Source organism: Cibotium barometz, chromosome 5 (assembly GCF_041138505.1).
Source record: "Cibotium barometz isolate CiBa-2024 chromosome 5, ASM4113850v1, whole genome shotgun sequence".
Lineage (NCBI taxonomy): Eukaryota > Viridiplantae > Streptophyta > Polypodiopsida > Cyatheales > Cibotiaceae > Cibotium > Cibotium barometz.
Window position 1 is genome coordinate 30,857,154 of NC_141050.1, and position 25,259 is coordinate 30,882,412.

Consider the following 25,259-nt stretch of genomic DNA (forward strand, 5'->3'; position numbering starts at 1 on the left):
AGGCCTAAAGGTTTCATGTGGAAACAGGTCGTAGGTTTCTCGAGGAAACATGTTTTTGGGTTTCTCCAGGAGATAGTATGCAAGCAGAAGGTACATGAATGGACACATGTTTGGTACGGCCTTGCTACTGATTGGACAGGGAATCCATGTGATAGAGATGGATAGTACCCTTGGAAGGTAGAGAGGGTTGGTACAGGTGTGTCGACTATATGGTATGCTGTGCTGTGATACAAGTTCTCTTTTGAGAGACACTTTGGGAGTCTGTGTTGTGATGCAGAAGCATTGGATGTGTCAGGGTGTGATGATGTTCATAGGGTGAAAGAATTACTGTGTTATGTGTCCATAGCCCAGTTTCACCAACCGCCTCAGGGTTGCCTCCCCAAGCCACACAAAAATGGAAAAAATAAGGGGAAAAATACGGAGAGTGAGGATGCAACCACCAGAGGAATGGAGGATGGAGGTTTTGTATCTCAGCTTTTCATGAGAGTCGTCTCCTGGCAAGTTATCATGTATCTCGTGGCTCGGGTTTCGAGTTCCTTTCCAGCCAGGATCTATTCTACACCCACGATCCGTCCATGAGAACTCCATTGTCTGGCTGTCCCCATTCTCCTTTATCTGTGGGCGTTTGTTTTCTGCAGGGAGCCTCCCTTGATAGGAAAACAGGAGCAGGTAACTGCTGCTCCAAAGCAAGAACAGGTGAGGGTAGTTACCTCACCACGCAGGTGTCCAATTCAGCACTAAATCAGTGCTGTTTTTGGACTGTTTAGGGGCTGTTCCAAGGCCCAGTTGATGCCAGATTGCAGAGGGACCTTGCTAGGGTCTACCAGGACAGTGTGGTGGTTGTACAGAGCTGAAAACAGGTCTGTACAAAAAATATAGCAAGCTGAAATTCACTGTTTGGGACTCAAATGGGTAGGTTGAGACCTGTGGAAGTGAACTGTCCAGTTGGGATTCATTTTGAGTTGTTTTGGGACAGTTTTAGTGCTGTTATGTTGGCAAAATTCTTCCAGAACTTATAAACTTCAGCAAGAATAGGTAGAGTGCCCAATTGCACTCCCGCTTTCTATTTTCAATCTCTTAATGAAGAAATAAATACCGCAAGGGGTGCCGGACTTTGCGGCCAATCTGGTGTTGAGGGAGCAAGGATTCTGTTTGTGTGTGTGTCATAAAGTCCAGGTATTTAATTGAAAGAATTACTGCGTTATGTGTCCATAGCCCGGTTTTACTAGCCGCCTCAAGGTTGCCTCCCAAGCCTCAGGGTTTCATCGTGGGTAATCTTTTAGCCCTTCTCTCTCTTATGGTCAGCTGCCAATATGAGCCTTGGCCCGATTGAGCTCCTCTCCAACAATGTATTGAGCTCCTCTCTAACAATGTATTGAGCTCTTCTCTAACAATGTATCTCTAGTCTGACATATAGTTGTTTTAAATATATAGGTACGATGAGTGACCACGGCCGTAAAGTGAAGTTGGCGATCATCAAGTCTTTGCTACTACGAGGGACTGGACTTTCTGGAGATACACTGTCAGAGGCCATGATGACAGATTATGTGGAGATGGATGATGTGGGTTTAGACGGCGCGTTTGAGATTCGTGGGAGATTCAGTATGCCCGTATGACTTGGAGAGGGTACATCCTCCCAGCCACATGCAGGAGTGGAGACGTCTTGGCATGCACATACTACTACGCATCGGTAAGCTTCTTGATTGATAAAATAGTAATGTCATCCATTTTTTACATATAGAATTCTTAATATATGTATCCTTTTGATGTCTTTGTTTGCTTAGGACACCTATCCTAGTCACATCACATCACGAGAGTCAGCGGCTTACTCCTGATGTACCTCCTAGTACTCATGTGACACCTAATTCACAGGGTAGTGGCCGTTCCTCCCGCAGGTATATCTTTTATGGAGATTACGGATTAAATATCAAGTATTTTTTACGAACTCACATCTCAATATATCGTATGTTTGTATTGTGCGTAGGCATCAGCGGCGGCGGCAGAGTACCACACCACCAGTGCCCCCACCAGTGTCGATGCGCACGTGCACTGGGACTTTGGGTGTCACATACGACATCACACCTGACGGGGGTATCCTTCAAGTCAAAGCTAGCATCGCCTTCTGACGACGAATGAGAGATCTTTGCATGTCATATCTACAGCGAGTTCATATACCATGGCAATACGTATTATTTAACATAAAGAATATGAATTACAGTTTTTTATTTGAATTACTATAACTGACTTTATTTTGCAATGCAGCGATCAACTCAAGGATGACAAGAAATATGTCATCAACACACTGGAGACGGAGTTTAGGGCAGGATGGAGTCGGAAGTGGTTGCTGAAACAAATGTGTAAACTCCTGAGTCATCGACGCGACAATGCACGGTAAGTAGAGAGAGAGAAATGAAACAAAATGAAATGCTATATTTACGTCTTCAAAAGGCCAAAATGACCTATGAGACCAAAAATTTACCACCAGAGAGCTCTGATACCAATGGGTATCATGGGGTGTGTTGCGGTTAAGGGTACTGCGGGTAGTCACTGAGGGTGCTGGAACTACTGCCACGAAATGCTAGAAGACTGAGAGCTTCGATGGTCTACTGCTAGGCCAAGTCGATCCAGGGAACCTTGCTTGATTACGGGTACTGAAGGTTGAGATGCTGATACTGGGGTTGAAACGTGAGATAGAAGCCTTGGTAGAGGAGGGGAATCGAATCCTTGGTAGAGGAGGGGAATCGAATCCCGATACGAACTTTCTTTCATTGAACTTGGAGCTAAAATTACCTTGTACACAACTAGAGTAAGAAAAATGAGTATGAGGGGAATCGAACCCCGACACTAGCCATATGAGGATATCACCACGAGACTCCCCACCACCCACCCTTGTTAGTAAGTTTATAAAAAAAAATCAAGACTTCACAATGAATGATTTTAAGATTAAATCTTACCGAACATAGGCTGATCCGTGAGTTGATACGTAAGACTAATGGTCCTCATCATCATCTCTGAGATAAATCGTCAATAAAATTTCATCTTCATTATCCTTGTTGACTCCTTCAAACTCCTCGATCATTAAATTTGTGTTCAGGTTCATTTCCTCCGTAGGCTCGACATCCATTGTTTTCTCCTCTTCGGTGTCTGTAGTGTCAGAGTATGGATCGTTGTCGTTCTCATCACCTACAATGTCATCATGATCGACGGATAGAAGAATTCTACACCTCTCTGAGGTCGATGTGTCTAGATTCGAGGATGTAATCAAATCATCCTTATCCGCTGTCTCAGAGTCAACGCTATCAAACAAGTGTCGACCTTTAGGAGGTTGGACATGCACAACTTGCCACCATGGATGAGCATCTGTATTCTTGTAAAAGAATGCTTGTTCAACATGAGTTGGCAGAATGTAAGGCTCTTTTGTTGCACGCAATAACTTCGAGGAGTCGACGGACCAAAATCCAGACGGTTCTCTTTTCATTGTGGCATTATTGCCTTTATAAACGGCAATAATGTAAGGCTCTTTTGTTGCACGCAATAACTTCGAGGAGTCGACGGACCAAAATCTAGGCGGTTCTCTTTTCATTATTGCCTTTATACCCGGCACGGAACCAATCCACCTTCAAAACCACCTGTCAAAATACACGAATCAAAACTTTAGAATTATGTATAGCTTTAAGAAATCTACATGTTATTGTTGCATGAAGAGAGATGTCATTTACCTGCTTGAAGATACGATATGATACTTCATAAATGCCGACTATGGTTCCCACGTGACCAAGTTCACTGTCGATAAGATTTACGTCTCTTGAACTTGCACGTGATAATTGCTTAAAAGAGACAACAACGCAAGAATCCTGAGTTAGACGTAAGTCGTCAATAGATTTTATCCGAAGATGTTGTCCATAAGCCCACATGTTGGTATACATTCGAGCCTACACCAAAACATAAATTTTTTTTAAAAAATTGAGAATCATTTGTTTAGTTCAGAGTTTTCAAAACCAAACAAGTTACTTGTTTTTCACACCCGATCATAAACTCTCTTTGTTCCGTAGAGATTGTCTCATGATCACTAACCGCACGTTGCATACGGGTGTATAACCAATCCATGAAAGTAGGTACGTCCCCATCGTTATTTACATTGGTTTGACGTCTGGATCTCTTTTTACGTCTACCAACTCGTTTGCTTGCAAGTTCCTCCTCGTACTCATCAACGAATTGTTGCATGCATTCGCTATTATAGACAATGAAAGTAGAAATATCCAATTTATCTTGGATCTTAAGTCGAAAAGGGACTCCGTTATCGGACAATACCTCGTCATACATGGTAGAAGACGACTCATTTGTCCATACACGTGGAGCTTTAGAATTGGTTTTCTCAAGGTATTCACAAACGTAATACATGCATTCTTCAAGCATCCATCCCTTCGTCATAGAACCCTCTAGTCTTGCTTTTTGACGTACATAACCTTTCAATACTCCCATAAACCTCTCGACCCAAAACATCCATCGAGTGCTGACAATGCCAGTGAGCTCTATCTCGTCTACTAGATGGATTAGAAGATGAACCAGGATATCAAAAAAGGAGGTTGAAAATTCCTTTTCAGCAAAACAAAGAAGCTCTATACATTCACGCTTCTTTTGTGGAATTGACCCTTTCGCAATCTCTATAGATGTAATCCATCTATCAGTAAAAGAAAGAAGATATTAGAGATGTTATTGAATAAAGAAGATATGTTTATACTAAAAATTAATGAGCGATAAATACCTTGCGAGTGATCCAAGGCGATATATCACATCTCAGACTCCTCTTATAGTACATCCATCAATAACAAGGGGTAGAACATGCTACATACATGATTAATCCGATCAACAAACATACAAGAAAATAAATACTTTCAAAGATTTGAATAGATTTACCTTCACAAAATTGTGCCAATCGTGTGTTTTTAAACCGGACAAGCTCTTGTCATCTAGAGTGAACATGTTTCGACAAGATGCTCCATATCCTGTAGGCATACGAATCGACTGAATCTTCCTGTTGATAGTCTCCAGCTCTTCTGTCTTGAGCACCCATGGGGTAGGCTCGTAGGTTGTCTCACGTCGAGTTTCATCATAAAGTGGCCATAGATTGGGCTTTGAGTTTTGATCCTTTAAGTCATTTCTTGTAGCCGCTGTGTCTTTCAAGCCAACGAGGTGTTGCCATAAGGTTTGACCAACGTTCTTGAATATGTGCATGGAATCAAGAAGATGACATATCCTCAAATCCTTCCAATATTCCAAAGTATACCATATCGAAGGACTTTGAGCTACAGTACGTTTTCCTCTCACTCGCTGCTTTACAGCGTCATCATCATCGCCACTTATGATCTCCGACTCGGGATCGTTAGCGGGTCCAACAGTCCACTTTAGATACCAATCCTTTGGTGTCATTAGTATTGGACATCTCCCTTCTTCTACCTTTCCATTAAAATGTATGGCTTGCCTTCTGTCTCACTTGTACATTTTCTCCTCCCAACTGATTTGATGCATTGGCCACATTTGCAAGATTTGGCCCAATTTGCATACGATTTGTTCCATGTACCATATTTGCATTGTTGTTGTCACCTTTTAAATTAATATCATCTTCACCAATCACCTCTACATGATCCTCATTCACCATTTCCATGTCCTCCCTTATCTCTTGAAGTCACATCCCTTGCTTAGATGGATTCTCCCTTAGCATAATGGAAAATGGCTAGTAGAAGGCCTAAATGGTGTCAAAAATTGATGATCTAGGGCTCTATGGATAGATCTTGTTGCGTAGTGTCCAAATATGCAAGAATAGAAATTTTTTGGATAACCCTAATATTCATTATTTTAGGGTTTGTACAACACTGCTAAAAATAGAAATTAGGCTATAGAATATTCAAAACTCACCGAATTTAGATGCAATTTGGTGTATGAGCTTGTGATGATGAGTGCTAACTATGCCTAAGAGGGTTTGACCAAAGACAAAGTGCAGATATACACTGTTTTGACTTTTTGGTCAAAGTCAACCACCTAGGTTTGACCATCCAAACGACATCGGATTTGGGTGTACTATGGATTTTTGGAAAACCCTAATGATGTGCATCCATCTTATGATATCATTTGTCCCAAATAACTTGTTTCTGATTGGGCCCATGTTTAACCTCCCGTAAAAAATGGCAAGTTGGGGATCCAAATTGTGTCAAAATGGAGAGGTTGAAGACTTGTTGGGAAGGTGTAAGGGAGTAATAAGAGTCTATATAATCACCTAAACTCTATGCCAAATGTGATTTTATTGAATTAAGGTTTTGTGAATCTGTAAATTTTGCTTAAGTGCTCTTTAACTACCCATTTGCCTCCCACATGTTCCACCCTTTCTTCCAAGCAACTTTGGCATCCAAAAGCACCTTACGTGTGTCCAAAAATTCCCTCAATCCAATCCATGCATGTAATTTCTGAAAAATTTTGGCATAGTCTCCTTTGTATTAGGGACCAAATCTCAAGATTCCCAATGAACTCAATCCAACAATCAATGCTCCCTTGGCATTTGGGATAGAATTAAAAGCATATCCTAAGCTGCATCATACATTGACCAATGGCATATTTCATGTAACCTATGTGCCAATGATGAAGATTGAGTGTTAATGGAGAGATTTTCTTTCTAATCTCCTAGCCAAGCCTTCCCATCCCAAGTCTTTGCGCTGGTACCTAATCCTCCGAGGTACCAATTTTCCAAGGCAATCATGGCACACCAAAATCTTGGCATTCCCCCCCCGGCATGTCTAGGTACCCTCACACATTCTAGATTCAATTAAATAAAATGTGAGGTACAAAGTGATGTGATAGGTGTGACTTGAACTTCAAAAATGTAGATAGGATCACTCACAATGCTTTACATAAACTCATGCACAATCCATCATTTCATTACCATGTACTCATGCTATACTTTCCCTTCCAAAGCTCCATCATCCAAAAAATATCAACACCAATGCAACAATAAAGGTGAAGCAAGTAGCATGTGGATTGGCATGTATCTTGACATTCCCAAGCATATAGATGGCTTGAATGCAAGCTTCTTTAGCATCATGTGGCTTTCCTTTTTTCTACATGTTAAATCAAGAATTGAGGATGCTGAAAAGAGCAACCTTGATAGTTCCAATGTCCAGCCTAAAGCATTTCTAGGGGACATTCAAAATCAAGAAGAAATTCATGATCTGTAGAAATGGTTGTGGATATAGATCAAGAAGAAATAATGAGCAGGGATTTTGATGATGTAGATTTTAAAGCAAGTTTAATTATTCTAGAAGAAAAGGATGTTTCTATAGAGGATTGAGAGAAGAAGATCCTTCTCCCATGCCTACCATCCTTCCCACTCTAAAGGAGGACAATCAAAGTTTTGTACTACTAACAAATATCCAGAAGTTGTTGAATATAAGGGAGGATTATTGTATTGGTTTAATTGTAGATGGATGTCACGTTTCATCAAATTTTTTTAGATAATTGCCACTAATGAACTTTGAGTGCTTGATACAGAAGCAATCGGTGACAATTTCATCGGTGTGCCTAAGGTTATAGAAATGTGCATAAGAAATTTGAAGAAAAAGAAGACACTCTTCCCATAGAGGAAGAGTTTTTCAGCTATTCAATCAAGAGAGCATGGGAATCTCTAATATTGGAAGGGAGAAACCAACGATTCCATGCTCAGAAGAAGAGATGACTCCATAAAGTTCAATTGACTTGCTAGAGGATAGGCCACTTGTTGACGATGAGAACAAAAACGTATTTATAAGAATAAATATACAACATTTTTTTAAGATTTTTACTGTTGTAAAGTAATTTTTTTGTTTGTTCATAGCTTGAGATAAGAGACGAAGATGGATTCCTCGGTCCAAGTGGAGGCAAATGAATTTTTGTTGGGCAAAGACTTGGCCCTTAGCCACTATATTTCAAGGATACCTCCACGCGTGTGCTGATTATTTACCACTCAAAATATTCAGATGATCCACGCATTTTATTGATGGTCTTAAAGGTTCTGTTTAGCATATTTAGGATATGGAAGGATACAACACAATGCAAAAAAGATAATGTTGATAGAGAAGGAGGAAGCTATACATATTTGTGGATATGAACCAGGGTTGTGGGCATCAAGGGCAGGGTGTTTTTTGTGTTATGCGGCATATGCAAAGGCATTTCCTCATTTGAATACCCATGATCTTGGAGGCTATCAACACCAAATGCTATCAAGGTACAGATGCAAACTACCCAAAGAAGACGAGGCTAAATAGTTATCCAAAGACGAGGGTAAACAGCTACCCAAAGAAAGCCCCAAAAAGGAGGGGAGTCTCTTTGAGGAAGACAAACAGTTAAAGCAAAAAATAAGAAGACTTTTTTAAAAGTCTTTTCCTACTTATATTGAGAATAATTTTTATTACAATTTGCATCACTTTGACTTTTTCTCCTTCTCAATCACCATCATGCATAAAGATACACTTTATTAGCATGATGAGTGTTTATAATATATTGATGTTAATAACAATGATTGTTCATGTGTTGTTTAAACTAACCCAATTTTTAAGAATTTCATTGTATCGTTGCATTTGCCTTCGATACAATGTGTTGAAAATCTCTTGTAGTGCATTTGGTTTTTCACCATGCTGAGTTGTAAAAAATAGTTGATACTTTTGGCATAGTGTGATTTTTCCATGCCTTAAGTATTCCATGTAGCAAGAGGCCCTTGGTTCTCTATAAAGTATGGGCCATGTACAAAATATGCTTCACATATAAAAAATCATACTAATAATCATTTTATATCATATTAATTAGTCAATGTATGAATTACATGAAGCAAAAACTCTTACTAGGTAGAAGGTTACGTCCTTGTTCCCCCAAGCAGCTATAATTGTTTCCACAAGTGTCTTGATTGCTATTTCAAACTGACTTGTGTAATCGCCTTCAGTTGTTTGCTTATGTAAGAGTTTTATAAAACTATTAAGCTCTATCCAGACTCTCATACAAAGCTTTATCTTCCTTAGATCACTAGCTTGGTTAGTTGTGTGCTCACATAGAGATTTCCAACATTCCCATATTGTTCCAACTTGTTTGTTTTCATAGTTTGATAAGAGTTTTATAAAATTATTAAGCTCTATCCAGACCCTCATACAAAGCTTTGTCTTCCTTAGATCACTAGCTTGGTTAGTTGTGTGCTCACATAGAGATTTCCAACATTCCCATATTGTTCCAACTTGATTGTTTTCATAGTTTGACAAGAACCTTCTAGCTTTGGCTCCTCTCATTAACACATTTGACATAACATCACCAATGGTACTTGATTTCTTGCCATCCTTTTTAAGTTGCACATGTCCACTACAAAAGCCCATGTTAGAGAGTAAAATCTCACATTGATCTAAACATGCATCTGATAGCTGTGATGGCAAAATGGAATGAGCATAGTCAAGATGAAGCTTTAATAGCTTATCATGTTCTCTAATTTTTGCATGTAAAGTACAAATGTGAACTCTCTCTAGCTTTATAGGAAGTATGGAATGCCAATTGGGATCCTTAGGCACAATACATGGTTCACCCTTGAATTCGGCTATTTTTGTTGACTTTCCTTCTTCATCTTTGTTTTTCCTTTAGCCTTGGTCTGGTATTTATCACCAATTACTTGCTTTATCTTGTCTCTAGATGGAGGCTTCATACAATCCATTGTAGGGTTGTACCAATCCAGACTATTCATTCCTGCCATGCAATAGAGACATGGGTTTGCACATCTAGGACCACCATAGACCCCATACATGCACTTCAATGCTTTCAAGTCAGCACTCATGTGCCACTCAAATGTAAAGTTTCTTACCCCATCCACCACAAGCATCTCTCCTTTATTATGAGTATTAATCACACTTGGAATTTCTGTGTGCCAAAACAACCATTTGAGAGTATCATGACTCTCATATGGCACTGCAGAGTAGCTACCCCTATGTACGATAGTTCCATCTCTAACTATGCGATGTAATGGCTGGTCTTCCTTACCTTGGGCATAGTTTAAAGATTTGTTCATGAGACCTATACTGATTCTTTCCATTTTTTTGATGTTTGAGAATTTGTGCCTCATCACGCTTGATAACAAAAATAAGACTACCCTCACAGTCTTTTATTGTTTAATGATAGAACTTCACCATGGCTGATGGGACCCTTCTAACATCTGTAAATTATGTTATCATACATGCCGTTCTTGAATAGTGATTTTTTTTTGGGCTTTTCTACAATCATTACACCATCAACGTGTTTGTATTCACCTATGAACCCTGGAATAGCCAAATTTTATTCGTGCCGTGCCATTGTTATGGTATGTAGTCGGGGTAAGCCGAACATACAAAGATGATGAGGCTTCGTACCTTGGATGAGTAGCTTTGATATGGCTCTTTATCCCTTTCTGCTTATTGAAACCTTGTCACATGCCTTGACCACCTCATCAGGCTAGACCAAGTCACGAAAGTCATTGCAAACTTCCTTGACTACCTTCCTTTGAAGCATTGCACACTACGAGAGCTTGAACATTTCAATCATGTTAGAAGACTTGATCATAAAAATTCTATCTATAGGATTATCGAAGCAGAAACCTCCCTCACTATTCATGTAGGTTTGAGCAAGCTGCATCCGTTTCTTCTTAGCACCCCCATGTGTGGCTAGGCATGTAACACTTTTAAATTGTCTAGATCTCACTCTTAACCCAAAAGGAGTGCTTTTTTTAGTTGGGTTTTGGAGTGCACGTTCCTCCAATTTTTGGTTAGTTTGTCTAAGCTTTGTTACCTCTTCCTGAGGAGTTGACTGAAGTAGCCTTTCCAACTCATTTACATGTTGAGTTTGTGAGATCACGAGGTCTTCTAGTCCTTACACAGATTGCTTGTACACACCAAGCATAGTTTCAGCCATATTTGTGTGTTAATAATGGAAAATAGTAGCTTGATTATTCAATCTTGAGAAATATCCAAATCTACCATCCCCCCAATGAATCGAACACAATCATGCAAAGTTCTAAATGATTGAGGCTTGCGAGTTGATGGGTCAAGCGGGTAAAAACCTCCTTTAACCCACAAATCTACATGCTTCTTTCCTTCTTCACACGTAGCCTTTGAGCTTCAGCCTCATCATGTAGAGCTTTGTTCTCCACATGTAATATTCTTTGTCAAGTACCAAGTTGATAATGGGTGGTTGCAAGATAAGGTTCACCACTTTTGATAGTTGGGCGCCGTGAAAGGGGGGTGGTCAAAAAGCGAGCCAAGAGCAGCGAGCACAAAGCAATGAGTAGAGCTCATGTTCTTGTGAAAGTGAGCAGGTAGGGGCATGGTATGATGTTAAGCGAGCATGAAATGTTAAAGAGAAGAGTGGAACCTCAGTGCAATTCTGTAGCAATCAAACAAAGAAGACATGAAATGTTCTAAAATGACCATTGCAATAATTTTTTTTTCGAACCAATGGTGCAGATACAAAAAATCACTATTAAACCCATATTGCTTGGCTCGCTAAAAAGATATTGAATCTATAGTATTCACAATGTTGGAGAGCCATTAGCAAACAAAAGACAATAGACAGGAAAATTTATAAAATAACCAAAACATTTCCAAAACAAGTACTACGGTTCAGCTGGTATGACATGACCCCCATACATATTTCAACTAAAGTGGGTTGCAGGTTCCTAAAGCTGTTGAGGATGACTTCTAATAGACTTAGTTAGCATGTCTTTTACAATTCTCTCAGAAATACAAACTTGATGAATATGCATATTGTTGTTCACATCCTGTCCAAGAATCATTAAGAACACAAAGTATATGTGCTTGCATGCAAGATATGGTCTTTTCTTGGCCACTCTATCTCTGAACTCCACACATGAACACATTGGATTCTTCTGAATAGTGACCTCTATCAGAGATGTGTCTTGGCTCCCATTGGTCAATGGATTAATACTAAATGTTTCCTTTACCCCTTCTATATGTATATGGCTGCCTACAACTTCTGCATGCATATCTAAGGCTGCAGTGATTTGACCAAATGCAGCCTTTGAAATTCCTCGTCGATATGGAAATTGTTTCACCTCCTTGTTTGTCTCGCTAGTGCCTTTTGCAAGCTCCTTTTCTAGAAAAAACTCAAGAGGAATACCAATGTCATATCCTGCTCTAATAAGCTTGCAGGCTTCTTTCACTTGTAACTTGGTACCTTTAGCAATGGGCCAAACACAAGGGACATCCTCTGGTGGATGTAATATTGTCTTTGTAATTTTCCAAGTGTGCCTAACATCTGTATTACAAAAATAGCAATACTTCTCCTTTTTCCAGGAGGATAGTTGACAATCACTCCAAAAACAAGGACTGACATCACCCCCTCGCAACCTTGAGCTACACTTTTTCCCTGATGCCCAGTGGTTGCACTCAACTCGATTCACTGTTGGTATCCTCCGCAAGGCCCACTTTGTATCATGCACATCACTTTCAAGGCTCTCTAAAACTTTGCATTGCTCATCGACCTCTATTGCAAGCTCTAACCTCTCTCTTGTCACATAGTTAAACTCAGGCCTATGGCTAGAGTTGCCAAAGTTTTCTTCTGTCGAGTCGTGTAGTGGCCTTTTGGCTCGAATAGTTTTATTCTCACCCTTGAATTTTACCCTATTTGAAAACATAGGGGTCCCCGCCACTGCATCATCCACTGCTCGTGAGGTAGCTATTGGGGATGGACTTGCTTTCTGTCGAGAAAGAGCTCTCTCAACCAAAAGCTCCAATGTAGGCCCACAACCTGTGTATTTTCCTTCCAAGAAAGCCAGTTGTCTGGCACATTGGAAGTAAGCATTGATTAGATCTGTCACACAAGCATCATAAAGACTAATCTTTTGCCTATACCCCTCCCCTGCCAACCAGCTTGCATGCTTGGTCTCTGACATATTTGTCCTTGGGACAAGAGCATTGACAATAGGCTCTCCATCCTACAAGAGAGTGGTAGAAATTGATTAAAAACAATGCAGTGCACATAAGTAGGAGGCACACAATAATACAATGAATAATCTCTTACAAACATTACCTTTAAAATGAAATGACCCCATCGACTAACCCTATAGTGCCACCAACTCAACCAGCTAAGAAGCTTAGGGATGTTTCTATCAGCTGCCTTGCCAGTTGCCCACCATGCTCGTATCCTGCGAAATTGCTGAAGGGCACTTTCTTTGTTTGGGGCAGTCCTCCACTTCTCACACATCTCCCTGTGCTTTTCTTGATGTGGGCTATAGATGTACCTCTGCGTGTGGACACGAAGGTTGTCTTCCCAATGCCATAAACATGACCTTTCCCTTTCAATCATCTCCTTTCCGTCGTTGAAGACACGTCTTACTGCATTCCAGTTAGCGCCAGCCTCATCCGCCATAAACCCAAAAAAATTTGCTACCTTCCCTGTGTGCTCCACCATTACCAAATTCATATTTTCCCAAAACATGACTTGAGCATCCTCATCCTCTTCTCTAAATTCACAAGTTGCTATTGTCAATAGCTCACCAATCCTGCATGCCACAAATGGAAACAGAGTTATATTAAAGACACAAATTAAGCAATGCTCTCTACCGCTTGTAACTTACATGTGGTCATAAACATGTGCTCCCATTGTATGCCATCCAGTATCCACTCGATGCACATGATCAAAGCAGACCCATGCTTGATTAAGATCCCCATTACCATCCTTGTCCATTCGCCGAACAATGTCAATCCCAGAACCAGGTCCAGTAGTAGACATCTTAAAGATAAAGCAACGCTCAGTAGTAGTGGTGGCTTGCAATGGAAATCGAGAACCATGGAAGAACTCAAAATGGCATGTTCTTTTTAGATTAAGAATGGCTTCATATCCTTCACCCAGAGGCCGTGTTGTTTTTCGTGTTTGCATTACCATCTGCTTTACCTTGCATTCATAAAGCATACTTAGTGTATTAAAGATGATAATTGCATACTATTCTTTGCTAAATTGCACTTCCTACGTACTTTTTGACATTTATCAAACTTTGCAACTCTTGCGACATCTCCTGTAGCTCCCTCTCTGTCATGAGTTCTCCCTGTGCCTTGTCATCATCAGTGAATGCTCTTAGAACCACCTCCCTTGCCACAATCATTTGTACCTTTCTGGGCCCAGCGTTGTGGTCGATGCCCACTGCACGTGCTACAAAGGCCTTGATATTTCGTATCGATGCTCGGCACATTCCCTTGGAAACCATGTGTGTATGTTTGCCATAATGAATAAATAGTCTGCTATGCATTGATTCTTTTGGCATAAAATAATACACACAGGCAGGACATTCTTTAAGACACATTGGCACATGCTTGCAGAAAAAACACTCAAGGTTCCCGAAACTCCCAATTGCTAAATTCCCATATTTTGGAGATTTTATCAGCTGCCCATTCCAATGGAGTTTGTTTGGTTGATTCATACGTGTCCTAAAGGAGCAGTGCTCATTCATGCACTGGAAGGTTCCCCCGCAGAAGCTCTTCCTAAGAACAAAAGTTTTATTGGCCCTAGTTTGCGTTTGTGGCTTTGTCCAAATGTTGCCCTCGTATTTTTGCTCCATCCCTTCCATACCTTTCCCACCTTCAAGCTCATATGTACTGAACTCTGGGTACACCTTGGGAAGCTCTTTTACCTTGCCTTTGTAATCACAATCATGGATTAAAGTGTGCAAGACATCAGTAGGAGGTAACATGCGGATTATTTGAAAGCAAGAGACCGCAGTATCAAACTGAACATCTTCCTCTTCCAAATGTTGAAAGCACTTTTCCACAGGAGAGACCTCTATCTCCTCTTGCAATGACCCATGTGCTTGGACATTGATTTCTTCTATCTCTTCAGTGTCCAAGTCACTGTAAAGCACAATGCTCTCTAATTCAATGCGCAATGCAAAACAGAAAATGTCAAAGTCAAAGTTAATGCCACTTACATTGGAGTACTCTTTCGAGAACCGGGAGGAAATATAGTTGAGGGGCCTTGTTCTGGGGTCTCAAAATAATTCTCTGATTTGGCAATATATACAGAGGACAATGAATGCTCCAAGATAAAATATGCCTCGTCTCCAATCCCTGCATACAAGTGTAAAGGACAAATGGGCTCATACTCTCCTCCAATTTCAAGTAAGGCCTCCACATTTATCCCACCAATAGTTCCAAGCTTCCCCCGGATCATGTTGATTGACACAAGACATTTTCCATTCAAGAAGGGGACTCGGATGCATGCACCCATTGTAGAATGGAGGAAAACACGAGCCTCCCTGCATAATGCAATCACAACAACAATTAAGGAATTTACATTGAATATTAGCCAAAAATATTTTAATACTAGATGTTCTTGCTCTAATCAATAGCATATACTAGCCATAATACAATTTTACCAGGATCATTTTAAGACTATGGGTAGAAGCAAATAAAAATATTTATTACAAAAATAGTCATAATGAAGGGTATCAAAAAGAGTACATGTATATATGTATATATGTTTGTGTGTACACGTGTGTGTATGTATACACACACACACGCACACACACACACACACACACACACATATTTGCTTTGTGTTAGTTCTTGCGCTTTTTCATAATCTCCTGTTAGATTTCAAAAACTCTACCAGTTGGATACCATAGCATAACTGTGGTATAGATTTAAATAAATCGGAAAAATATTGACCAAACCCTTAAATTGTAGTGTTGAAATTCATTAGTGTTAGGATAAAAAAATTTGTCCAGTGCCTAACTTAGGGTTTTTAGTAGTCGGCTACTTCTTATGAAGCAATTACTTAACGCTTTTAGTCGTCCTCCACACAGAAGCATCTTCCCTCGAACACACACGCAGAGAAGCGATCATGAAGCATCATACGTCTCCCCAGCAAAGAAACGCTGATCTCATGCACAGGGCCCTCTCCCCACTCCAATCTTTCTCCCAAACAAAGAGACACAGAAAGGTATCATCATCCATGAATTTGTGCTATTTTGCCTGAATGAATTTGTGCGCTCAGCGCACAAAATAATAGGATGTTTTGCTGCCGCCACACTCCACACACAGTAGTATGAGATGTGCGGCGTTACTTCTTGCTATTCATAGATGAATGAATTTGTGCGCTCAGCGCACAAAATAATAGGATGTTTTGCTGCTGCCACACTCCACACACAGTATGAGATGTGCGGCGTTACCTCTTGCTATTTTTCTTGAATTAATTTGTGCGCTCAGCGCACAAAATAATAGGATGTTTTGCTGCCGAGCAGTGACAAAATCATCACGATTTCTGCCGCCGGCCCCCCTTGGATCCCCCCGGCGGCAGAAATTTGGAGAGAGTAGTGTAAGAACATGCTATCTATATGGTGCTGTCTCAAACACATTGCATAGACTGTCTCTCTTACTACTGTCTATATTATGCAGAATTTGTGTATATACAAGAAGCTCAAAAAACTCACATTTGATGTCTTCTTGGTTGAGAAACGGCTCACACAGTCGAGAGAGGAGACCAGCAAACATGTGCATCTAAAGAACAATAGCACAAAAAGAAAAAAGTTTGTCCTTAAAAAAGTGTTGGATTGCGAAATATCACTTCCAAAGTTCATTAGTACTCAATATTGAATGCCTTCAGATTTGGGCTACCGAATCTTTATATATTTTCCAATAAATTTGAATGCCTTGAATTGAACACCTGAAAAGGGCTTCGTAAATATTTTCCAATGGAGATTTTTTTAAAATATTCAATACGGCTTTGAATGCCTTGGAATTTGGGCCAAAGCACTCCATATGATAATCTCAAAGATATTCTGTTCGTTATAATGAGTTGGCCGTTTTGTTGGATAGTGAATGTGCCACCTTTGTTTGATGATTGTGTTGCAGTACTGAATTTAATCTCTTTAGTGAATGTGCCACCTTTTCTTTAAGTTTGTGTCGTATTACTGAATTTGCTGTTAAAATAATCAATTAATTATACAATACGAGTACAATACTATTTGAAGATTTGTTCTTGTATTTTTGCATGGCTATCTGGTTTTCAAATGAGTTCGAGTCATTTCACTAGAGCATCTTGCTTGAAAGGTTCTTGTTGTGCAAAAATGGATGAGTTACCTCTTGCTAAGCGGAAAAAGAGTGTGCAGGTTGGCCCAGGTGAGAGCTCATCGAGACACACAAGGAGGCAAGCTGATTTTTCTAGCACTTTGGAGCAAGCCGCCTCCTCAAACCCTACTACTACGGAGCATGCGGTACATATCATAGATGACACTAACCTGGAGGTGGATATGGATAGGCAGCATCTACATAGTGATGAAAGAAATAAGGAGGATGGACAAAATGTAGTGGGGGCAATTGAGGAAAATAAAGGTGATCAAAATGAGGGTGAGAATACTCAAGGTGGTGATAATGAGGATGAAGGTGAGAATACTGAGGATACTGGGAGAGAGATAGAGGGGGAAGAGAACACACATCCACTAGAGGATCAAGAAGAAACAGTTGTCACAACCCAAACTGAAGGAAGCAAGCAGAAAAAAAATAAGGTTGATATTTTTGGGAAGATTCTAGAGACATCTACTCCACAAGCCTTTTTAGATAGGATAGGAGTCAAATTTAGGTCTCCACCTCCACGTGTTCCTCTCTGTAGGATGATCCAGACGGAGGCAATCCGAAAGGTTTCTCCCTCAACAGATAAATCTCTTACTCGAAGCTTCAAAAAACTAGGTGGGTACATTGAGAGCATGGGAGCTTTCACAGTATCAATTATGGACTTGGAAGGGGAGGAGACACCATTGACACAAGAGAGGGAGGAATCTTGGGATGAGCATTGGAGGACTGTGAATCAACAATTTGAGGAAACTCTGCACTTGACCCCGAGTGGGGTCCGTACTTGAGCCGAAAAATGGTGCATATTCTTGATGGTAATAATCGACACAATGCTTGGATGGACTGCATTTCTACAGGTGAGTTCTCATTGGGATGTTATAGTTTCTTATGCTTCTTTGTCCTTCCTAATTTTGTGTTTTATTACAGGGTTTCAAGGGGATTTGTCCATGCATTGTTGTGTTCTCTGTAAATTTTATGTGTTCGAGCGGAGGGATGTGGGTGAGCTTTTGTTTTCATTGTCCAGGTTAAACAAGTAAGTTAATTTGTCATCAGAGTCTCCTTCTATGTCAAGTAAGTTGTTTGTACTCAAGAATATTAACATATTTCTTCTTTGTTTTGTAGGACGCATGATTATGCATTTGTGCCAACCACATTTGGTGATCGTCTATTTCAACTAAGAAGATTGGGAGAGTCCGACCTAACAACTCTCATGGCACATTTGGACAATGAGGACAAGCTATGGGTTGAGAGAGAGATGCAGAGTGCATCTGCCAGAGGAAGGCCTAGTTGGCTTCATTTGCCAATCCAGATTATGACTTGGCTCTTGTTCAAGGATGAGATGGAGCAAAAAATTGATGAGGCATCAAATGGACCACTTGCCGAGTCTGCTAGGGAGAATGTGACTCGAAAGGTAGAAGTTCTCTACAGAGGAAAAACATCAAAATATGCAAGGATTGCTGATCCCTCCAACGGTGAGGCCTTTTGGTGTGCAGTGCTCTCCCTCCCATGGCACGCGTCAAGCAATCATGTGGCCACAGAGGAAAAGCTCAATATGATAGGTTCTGCTTGCATCAGAGACACAGATAAGGCTCACATTGTCAAGCTATTGGACAACTCTCAGGCTGCAGTGCGATCACTTGAGGGTATGCCAAATGATAAGACAAAGGTTAGGGAATGGCTGCACATGTACTCCTACTGGCTTCAGATCACAGAGCTGGGTTTGAGAATCCAAAATGATATTAAAAATGCCGATCGAGTCAGGTTGCCAGGTGAGAGCCGATTCACCTCTTTTGTTGTTCTATGCAGAAGAAAGTACTTCAAAAGGGCTTTCAAAGTGCACGAAGGAGGCATAAAATTTAGCCATGATATTGACCATCAACCAGGCCTACAAAGTGCTACACGGCGAGTCGTTTATAGGTTTTCCTCCAACATAACCCAGATATTCCTTGTTAAAAAACATGCATGCTTCTTTCTGTGTGTTGTTTTATCATTTGTGCTTTGGCTTGCAGATGGTTGCTTTCTGAAATTGAGGAGCACCAATTGGATATTTTACCCCCTCTCGCTAGTGTGTGGCTTTGTGTTGACAATCAATCTTATATGTATGCCGATTTGAAGCTTGGAAGAGTAAGTGATTGAATTTGTCATTTTGAATCCATGATTGAGAAACATGTTCATATTGAGGGTGAGTTATGTTTACCCATGTTTGTCATTGAACAGGCCATGTCAAGCATAGAGTCTCGTTTCTGCCCGTGGTGGTTGGACCTTGAAAGAAACCATGTGCCTGAGGAGGAGCTTGATCTGTATCGCCAACATAAGTCTATATTGGAGCTTCGTAGCCAGCAAATTGATCATAATGAGGCCACATCCACATCACATGCAACATCGATTGCATCGACTTCTTTTCGTAAGTCATTGCCAGTGAATTTAGGGAGGGAAATAGTGAATCGTGCATTGGAGGTGAATCGAGCAATGGAAGCAAATAGGGAGCAAAGTCAACAACAGACATCCAATAGTAGTGCAGGCGGGATACAACCAACTGACATCATAACCACGACATTGCAAGCTCCAGGTATGTGAGCTTCCTACCTCATCTCTATCGTGATCCAATTGTTTTGACTTGAGACTATGTGTGTTAAATGTCAAAAACCTGTCTATAGGAACCATTTATGCCTTCAATGTCAGTATTGAGGACCTTGCAGCTACTTTTGTGAACATGGAGGATGCATCCTCATTGGGAAAGCAAGTGCTTGATGCTATGAATGTTATTTGCACAGTAGGGAATGTCAAGAGTAGAGGGTCCGATTACTGTGTGGAGTTGATATTTGCAGACTTCCCCTCAAATATCATCATTGGAGGTTGTGTTGCAAACAAGGTTCCATATTGGAATAAGATTGGGGATGGCATGTATGACTCTACTTTTAAAGTTGTTGATTCTTGTCTCTCGGATCGAGGCTTCTTTACATGCCTTTACACTATGGAAGAAGGAGTGACCATTGAGCAGGTTGCACAGAGCGTTGGGTTTGGCATTTATCATAGACAGGTTGTGAGGTGTACTCCACCTATTGGGAAGAAGATGGGGCAAATGATTACTACCCAGGTATTAGTGTTGTTCTCTTTGGGGCTGTCATTTGTGCAAATCTTCTTTGTCCCATTTAAGGTGAAAATGCATGAACAACCAATGTGTCTTTGCTTGTAGGTCACTTGTCTAATATTGGCTGTTTTTGTTCGCTCAACATCTCCTGCTACAAGCTTTGTGATGCATGGGGATCAACTAAGGGATTTGGCACTAGGTGATGATCTTGATGTAGGGCAAGATCTTATCTTTGACATGTATGTATGCATTCAAATCAAGATAGAATTTAAAATGATTTTCGGTGATCTTTATGGCATATGGTTAATGGTTTGTGTGCATTTTCAAGAGTGCCATCGGAGGATCTGGTGAAGAGAAAGGGTAGACCATGGCGGGGCGGTTGTCAGAGAGGTCAGCGGCTTAGCAAATACATCGTCTCCGTCTTCAGTCGTCCTGGGGACACGATTTTGGATTTGTTTGCTGGCACTGGAACTCTTGGGCTAGTGGCAGCATTTATGGATCGCAATGTCATAATGTTAGACAAGGATGAGCGGATCTATGATCACCTGTTAGAACCATACTCAGCAAAGGTATGCATGTTGAAAAGATAAATATGTTAGTAGAGAATAATTTTGTATTGATAAAGCTTATTTTCTTTTCTTTGTGTCTCTTGCAGTTATGAGGATCACATGTCTACATCAGAATGCCATTAGAGATAGTCTTTTTTTTAATTGAGACAATCATTTTTTTGGGACTATTGGAAGTAATTTTTTGATGGATGTTATGCTTCTGAATGTTTTTTACAATAGCATGTAGCTGATTGTTGGACAATTTTTATTTGGATTATAAAATTTTTAAATCCTATGGTTATGGTTTCTAAAGAGTATTATATTGTTGTGTCAGTGGTATGGCTATTAAAATTGGTGTGCATCTTAATGGCTTGATTTCTATGCTCTCTGGTCGCTGTGGTTTCCATGTGGTTGCAAACAATAGTTTGTTTCTATTAGTAGCTCAATGACCAATTCAACGTCTTTTTAGCGAGCCAAGTAGTATGAGTTTTGTAGTGATTTTTTATATCCGCACCATTCATTTGAAAATGCTTTATTTGCAATAGTCATTTTTAAACTTTTTTAGTCTTCTTTGTTCTGTTCATTATAGAGTTGCACTATGGTTTCACTCTTCTCTTTAACATTACATGCTCGCTTAACATCATACCATGCCCCTACTTGCTCACTTTCACAAGGACTTTATTTCTACTCACTGCTCTGTGCTCACTGCTCTTGGCTCGCTAAATAGACGCACCCCCGTGAAAGTAGCCTGAAAATAGGCATCTTCCCAACTTAAAGGTCCAATCTCTCGTAGTTATGTTTGGAATTTAGTGGCATGGTGTTTGGGGCACATTATACATATAGTGGGTGTTCAAATGGCTCCCCCTAATCAGAAATCCAGTTTATTTTAGTGATTGTTTTATTGCACAAAAATTTTGGCATTTGCATTTTCCAACTTTCTTTACTGTAGTGTATGTATCACACATACAATGCTTAGTACTTTTGCATCCCAAGTCCAATGATAATCCCAATTCGGACATGAATGTAACACATTGCATAGAGCTAACTTGATGTATTGGGAATTTTATGGCTATTTAGCTAGTTTTTTGCTACTTTGTAAAGTAACATGTGAATTTCTATCCCAGATCTTGGCAAATGTGAAGCTCATCATCGAAGATCTAATGGTGAGAAGTTAGACAAATATGTCTAGAATGTGGCCATATTGTCAAATTGCATTTTAACGTTTGAATTTCTTCCAATCTTCTATAGAAAATTCACTTGGTCTCTGAGAGGGCCTGTATAAGTTTAAAATAATTTAATTATATAAATTTTATATGACCCTCATTGTACTTCAATTTCTTATGGATCAAAGTAATTTTCATGATAATTTTAACAAAAAATAATGGATTGAATTTAAGTAAGGAATAATGGATTGAATTTAAGTAAGGGAAGCCCATTTTCTTGGCCTAGGCTTGGCTATGGCGATGCATGGCCATGGCAAGGCATAGCCAAGCTTAGGTCATAGCAAAACAAGGGCCTGGCCTTGGCTATGGCGATGCATGGCCGTGGGAAGGAATAGCCAAGTCTAGCCAATCACTGAGTATCTACATTCCTATCTCCCCACCTCCCATCTTGGGGTCTCTTGTATGCAAGGAAAAAAGAGAAAAAATAACATAAGCAGCAAGGGTTTATGGTCCATACCAGAAAATGAAAGGGATTGTGTAAAGAACTTGACCTGCAAATACACACAACACAAGCAAACAAACAAAGAGAAAATCTGACCATAATAGAGCTGGGGAAGGCAAAGGAAATAAAGGCAATTGTTTGGGACATCATAGCATAGTGGAGGCTACACTCCAACCCACACACTTTGTCAATCCGTGAATGCAACCCGGTTAGCGCATAGAGGCTATCCCGAATGGGAGAAGATTAGTTAACCACACACTAATGACTTCTGGTCCTACTCAATCCTTCTTCAACACTCAAGCAATCAATCTAACATAATCAAAGCATCAAGATTAGGCTACACTTAAGCATAAAAATGCAACTTATGCAAGAATCTAACATGCAAAGAGCTATCACACAAGCCTCAACTACACATCATTTCATGCACAAGCTTCATCACATGCACTCTACAATTCACAAATAAGATTTTAGCATCAAAACATCATTAAAAAATCTAGATTAGCAAGTGTGTAGACCATAACCTTAAATAATTGAAAATGTAGAGAATAGAGAGTATAAGATTGAAGCAAGAATGGAGATGGAGAGCCTTGGGAGAGCACATGAGAAGAAGCTATGGAGCAAGCTCTCTCTATGAGCCTCTCAACCCAATGACCAAAGAGTCCCCTTAGCTCTCAAATGGGCCACTTTTTATACAAAAACTCTAGAACTCCCAAAAGTTCCCATGTGGGATTATTGTCAAGCCCACTCCCACATTCATCTACAACTTGGAACTCTTTACAAGAGCCCTAAGTGTCTTTTTTGTTGCATTCTTGCATTGATCTTCATTCGTCATGCAACACTCCCCCCTTCCTATTTTGCGCACATCCTCGAGCGTGGTAGTAGCAAGAGCTACAAAAAACAATAGATACAAGTAAAGTCTTTATTGAAAAAAAGAAAAGAAAAAAACAGCAATGACAATTTCACATGTGAGCATACAAGTGAAAGGCTGATTAAAGTTTTAAAAAGTACTAAAATAGGTGAGTAAAGACTAGTCAAAGTGAGACTAAGTGGTAGATAGTGCTATGCAAAGGCAAGTGTGCTTGTACACCACCGGTTATGACCGTATTCTCAATGTCCTACAAGTATTTAAGTTATTCCTAAGTGGCAAACCTACTCCTAAATATGAGCAAAGGTGATTGGAACTCTTTTTTTTTTTTGGATGTGTGTGTAGAAGGTGATAAAGATTAAGGTTCCATCCCAATGAGACCCAATCAATGGCCAATAGACCTCCGCCAAGAGAATCTAAAAGCCGCTAAGTATCTCAAGGGCGACAGACCCTTTTTCTTTCTTTTATGACATAAGGAGTATCCCATGAAGATGAGGGCATCGGTCTCGAGGGCCCATAATGTACTGCAGAGTCCTACTACCAATATCTATCAAGACGATAGATTCCTTGAAGGTCTTTTTTTGAAGCTTTTAGACGTCAGTGTTCACCCCATGGAAACCAAGGCATCGGCCCCAAGGTGCTAAGACAACCCCATGTCCTACCAAGCATTCCTCATGGTTGTAGACACATCATGTCTCAATTCACTTTGTATATATTTTTTTAGGGTATATTTTCATAAATTTTTTTATTAATCCTAGCACCTAGCTCATATCTAAGAGATAGCTACCACTAGGGATAACTAATATACCTTGAAAGCATAAGAACTTAGCATATTCCATTGGTATATATCCTACACTGTCTTTAAATAAAAATATCTTTTACTAAGTCCTCTAAGAATCTAGAATTCACTCACCATATTTTAACAACTAATCAAAAACTTAAACCAGCCAACATTGTGTGAACATGCAAACCATATATCCAAAAGATAAAAGCACATAAAGAACAAAAGATTAAGATTTGAATACACCTGTTGGAGTGCCCGTTGATGTTGTTCGTTTGCATTGATGCATTGCTGATTTTGTGCAGATTGCTCTTCCTTGGTCTTTGTAGGCGTAGCATGTCTCCCCCCTTCCTAATTTGTGGGCACGGTAGGTGGACTGTTGGGGCATGTTAGATGCTCTTGTGGAAGGAGGGCTTGCAAGATCGGTGGTTGCAAGTCATTTAAGCTTGTATCCCTCCATTGTTGTGCTTGAACCTCCTCAGGTAATCTACGTTGATTTGGTCCTCTCTCTGGTATTCTCACATTAAGAAGATTATGGCGTTGGGGTGTAATTCCCACAATTTGCTTCATTAAGCCCGTGCCATATCGTCTAAAGTAAGAGCGGCATATCCAACAAATATGTGAAGCTTCTCCTAATACGAGTCGTGCACACTCTTGACAATGTGGAAATGGGTGATGCTGTTGATAGAATAACGTGACAAAGTGATGCCCACAGTAATTTTCACCTAAGGGAGCATAGAAGTACCTAGAATGTGTTTGAAATGGAGGAGCACTATAACCCCCGCGATGATCAGGTTGAGTACTATCAGGGTCAATGCATGGTGGACATGTATCTCGCCAAATATCCATCAGGAGTTATCTAGACGTAGAACAATGAAATTTAGAACACTCATATCCATCATTACAATTCCAATAAAAAACAAGATTTATCTCAAAAAGAACACATCTTCTAAAGGCATAAGGAACCACATTATTCAAACATTGATCTACCAAAGAGCTTCAATTGTAGTGTTAATGCCTTATCTTTGGTTTTAGGTATATCCTTTTTAAGAGGTGGGAATTTTAGTAATTGTCTTGGAATTTGAGCAAGATAAGAGGATTTAGGCATTGAAATGCTAGAATCTATGCTCAAATGAGACTCATTTGGACTTGTCTTAGGTACACAAGTTGATGGTGGAATGGTGTAACAAGGAGAAATTGGGAC

At 40.1% G+C, this 25,259-nt stretch overlaps 2 protein-coding genes across 2 annotated transcripts in view; both read left to right on the forward strand.

Annotated features, from left to right (window-relative positions):
• Positions 1 to 2,132: 2,132 nt before the first annotated feature.
• Positions 2,133 to 25,259, forward strand: part of LOC147638350 (uncharacterized) — a 232,323-nt gene continuing 209,196 nt past the window's right edge. The window contains exons 1-2 of the mRNA XM_086798764.1: positions 2,133 to 2,161; positions 2,263 to 2,391. Of these exons, the coding sequence (XP_086654890.1) occupies positions 2,133 to 2,161; positions 2,263 to 2,391 (158 nt within the window). The remainder of the gene's footprint in view (positions 2,162 to 2,262; positions 2,392 to 25,259) is intronic.
• The window catches only part of LOC147638351 (uncharacterized), a 34,892-nt gene continuing 27,866 nt past the window's right edge, over positions 18,234 to 25,259 (forward strand). Inside the window, exons 1-3 of the mRNA XM_086796568.1 lie at positions 18,234 to 19,022; positions 19,115 to 19,229; positions 19,323 to 19,509. Coding sequence (XP_086652694.1) covers positions 18,316 to 19,022; positions 19,115 to 19,229; positions 19,323 to 19,509 — 1,009 coding nt within the window. The 5' untranslated portion in view covers positions 18,234 to 18,315. The remainder of the gene's footprint in view (positions 19,023 to 19,114; positions 19,230 to 19,322; positions 19,510 to 25,259) is intronic.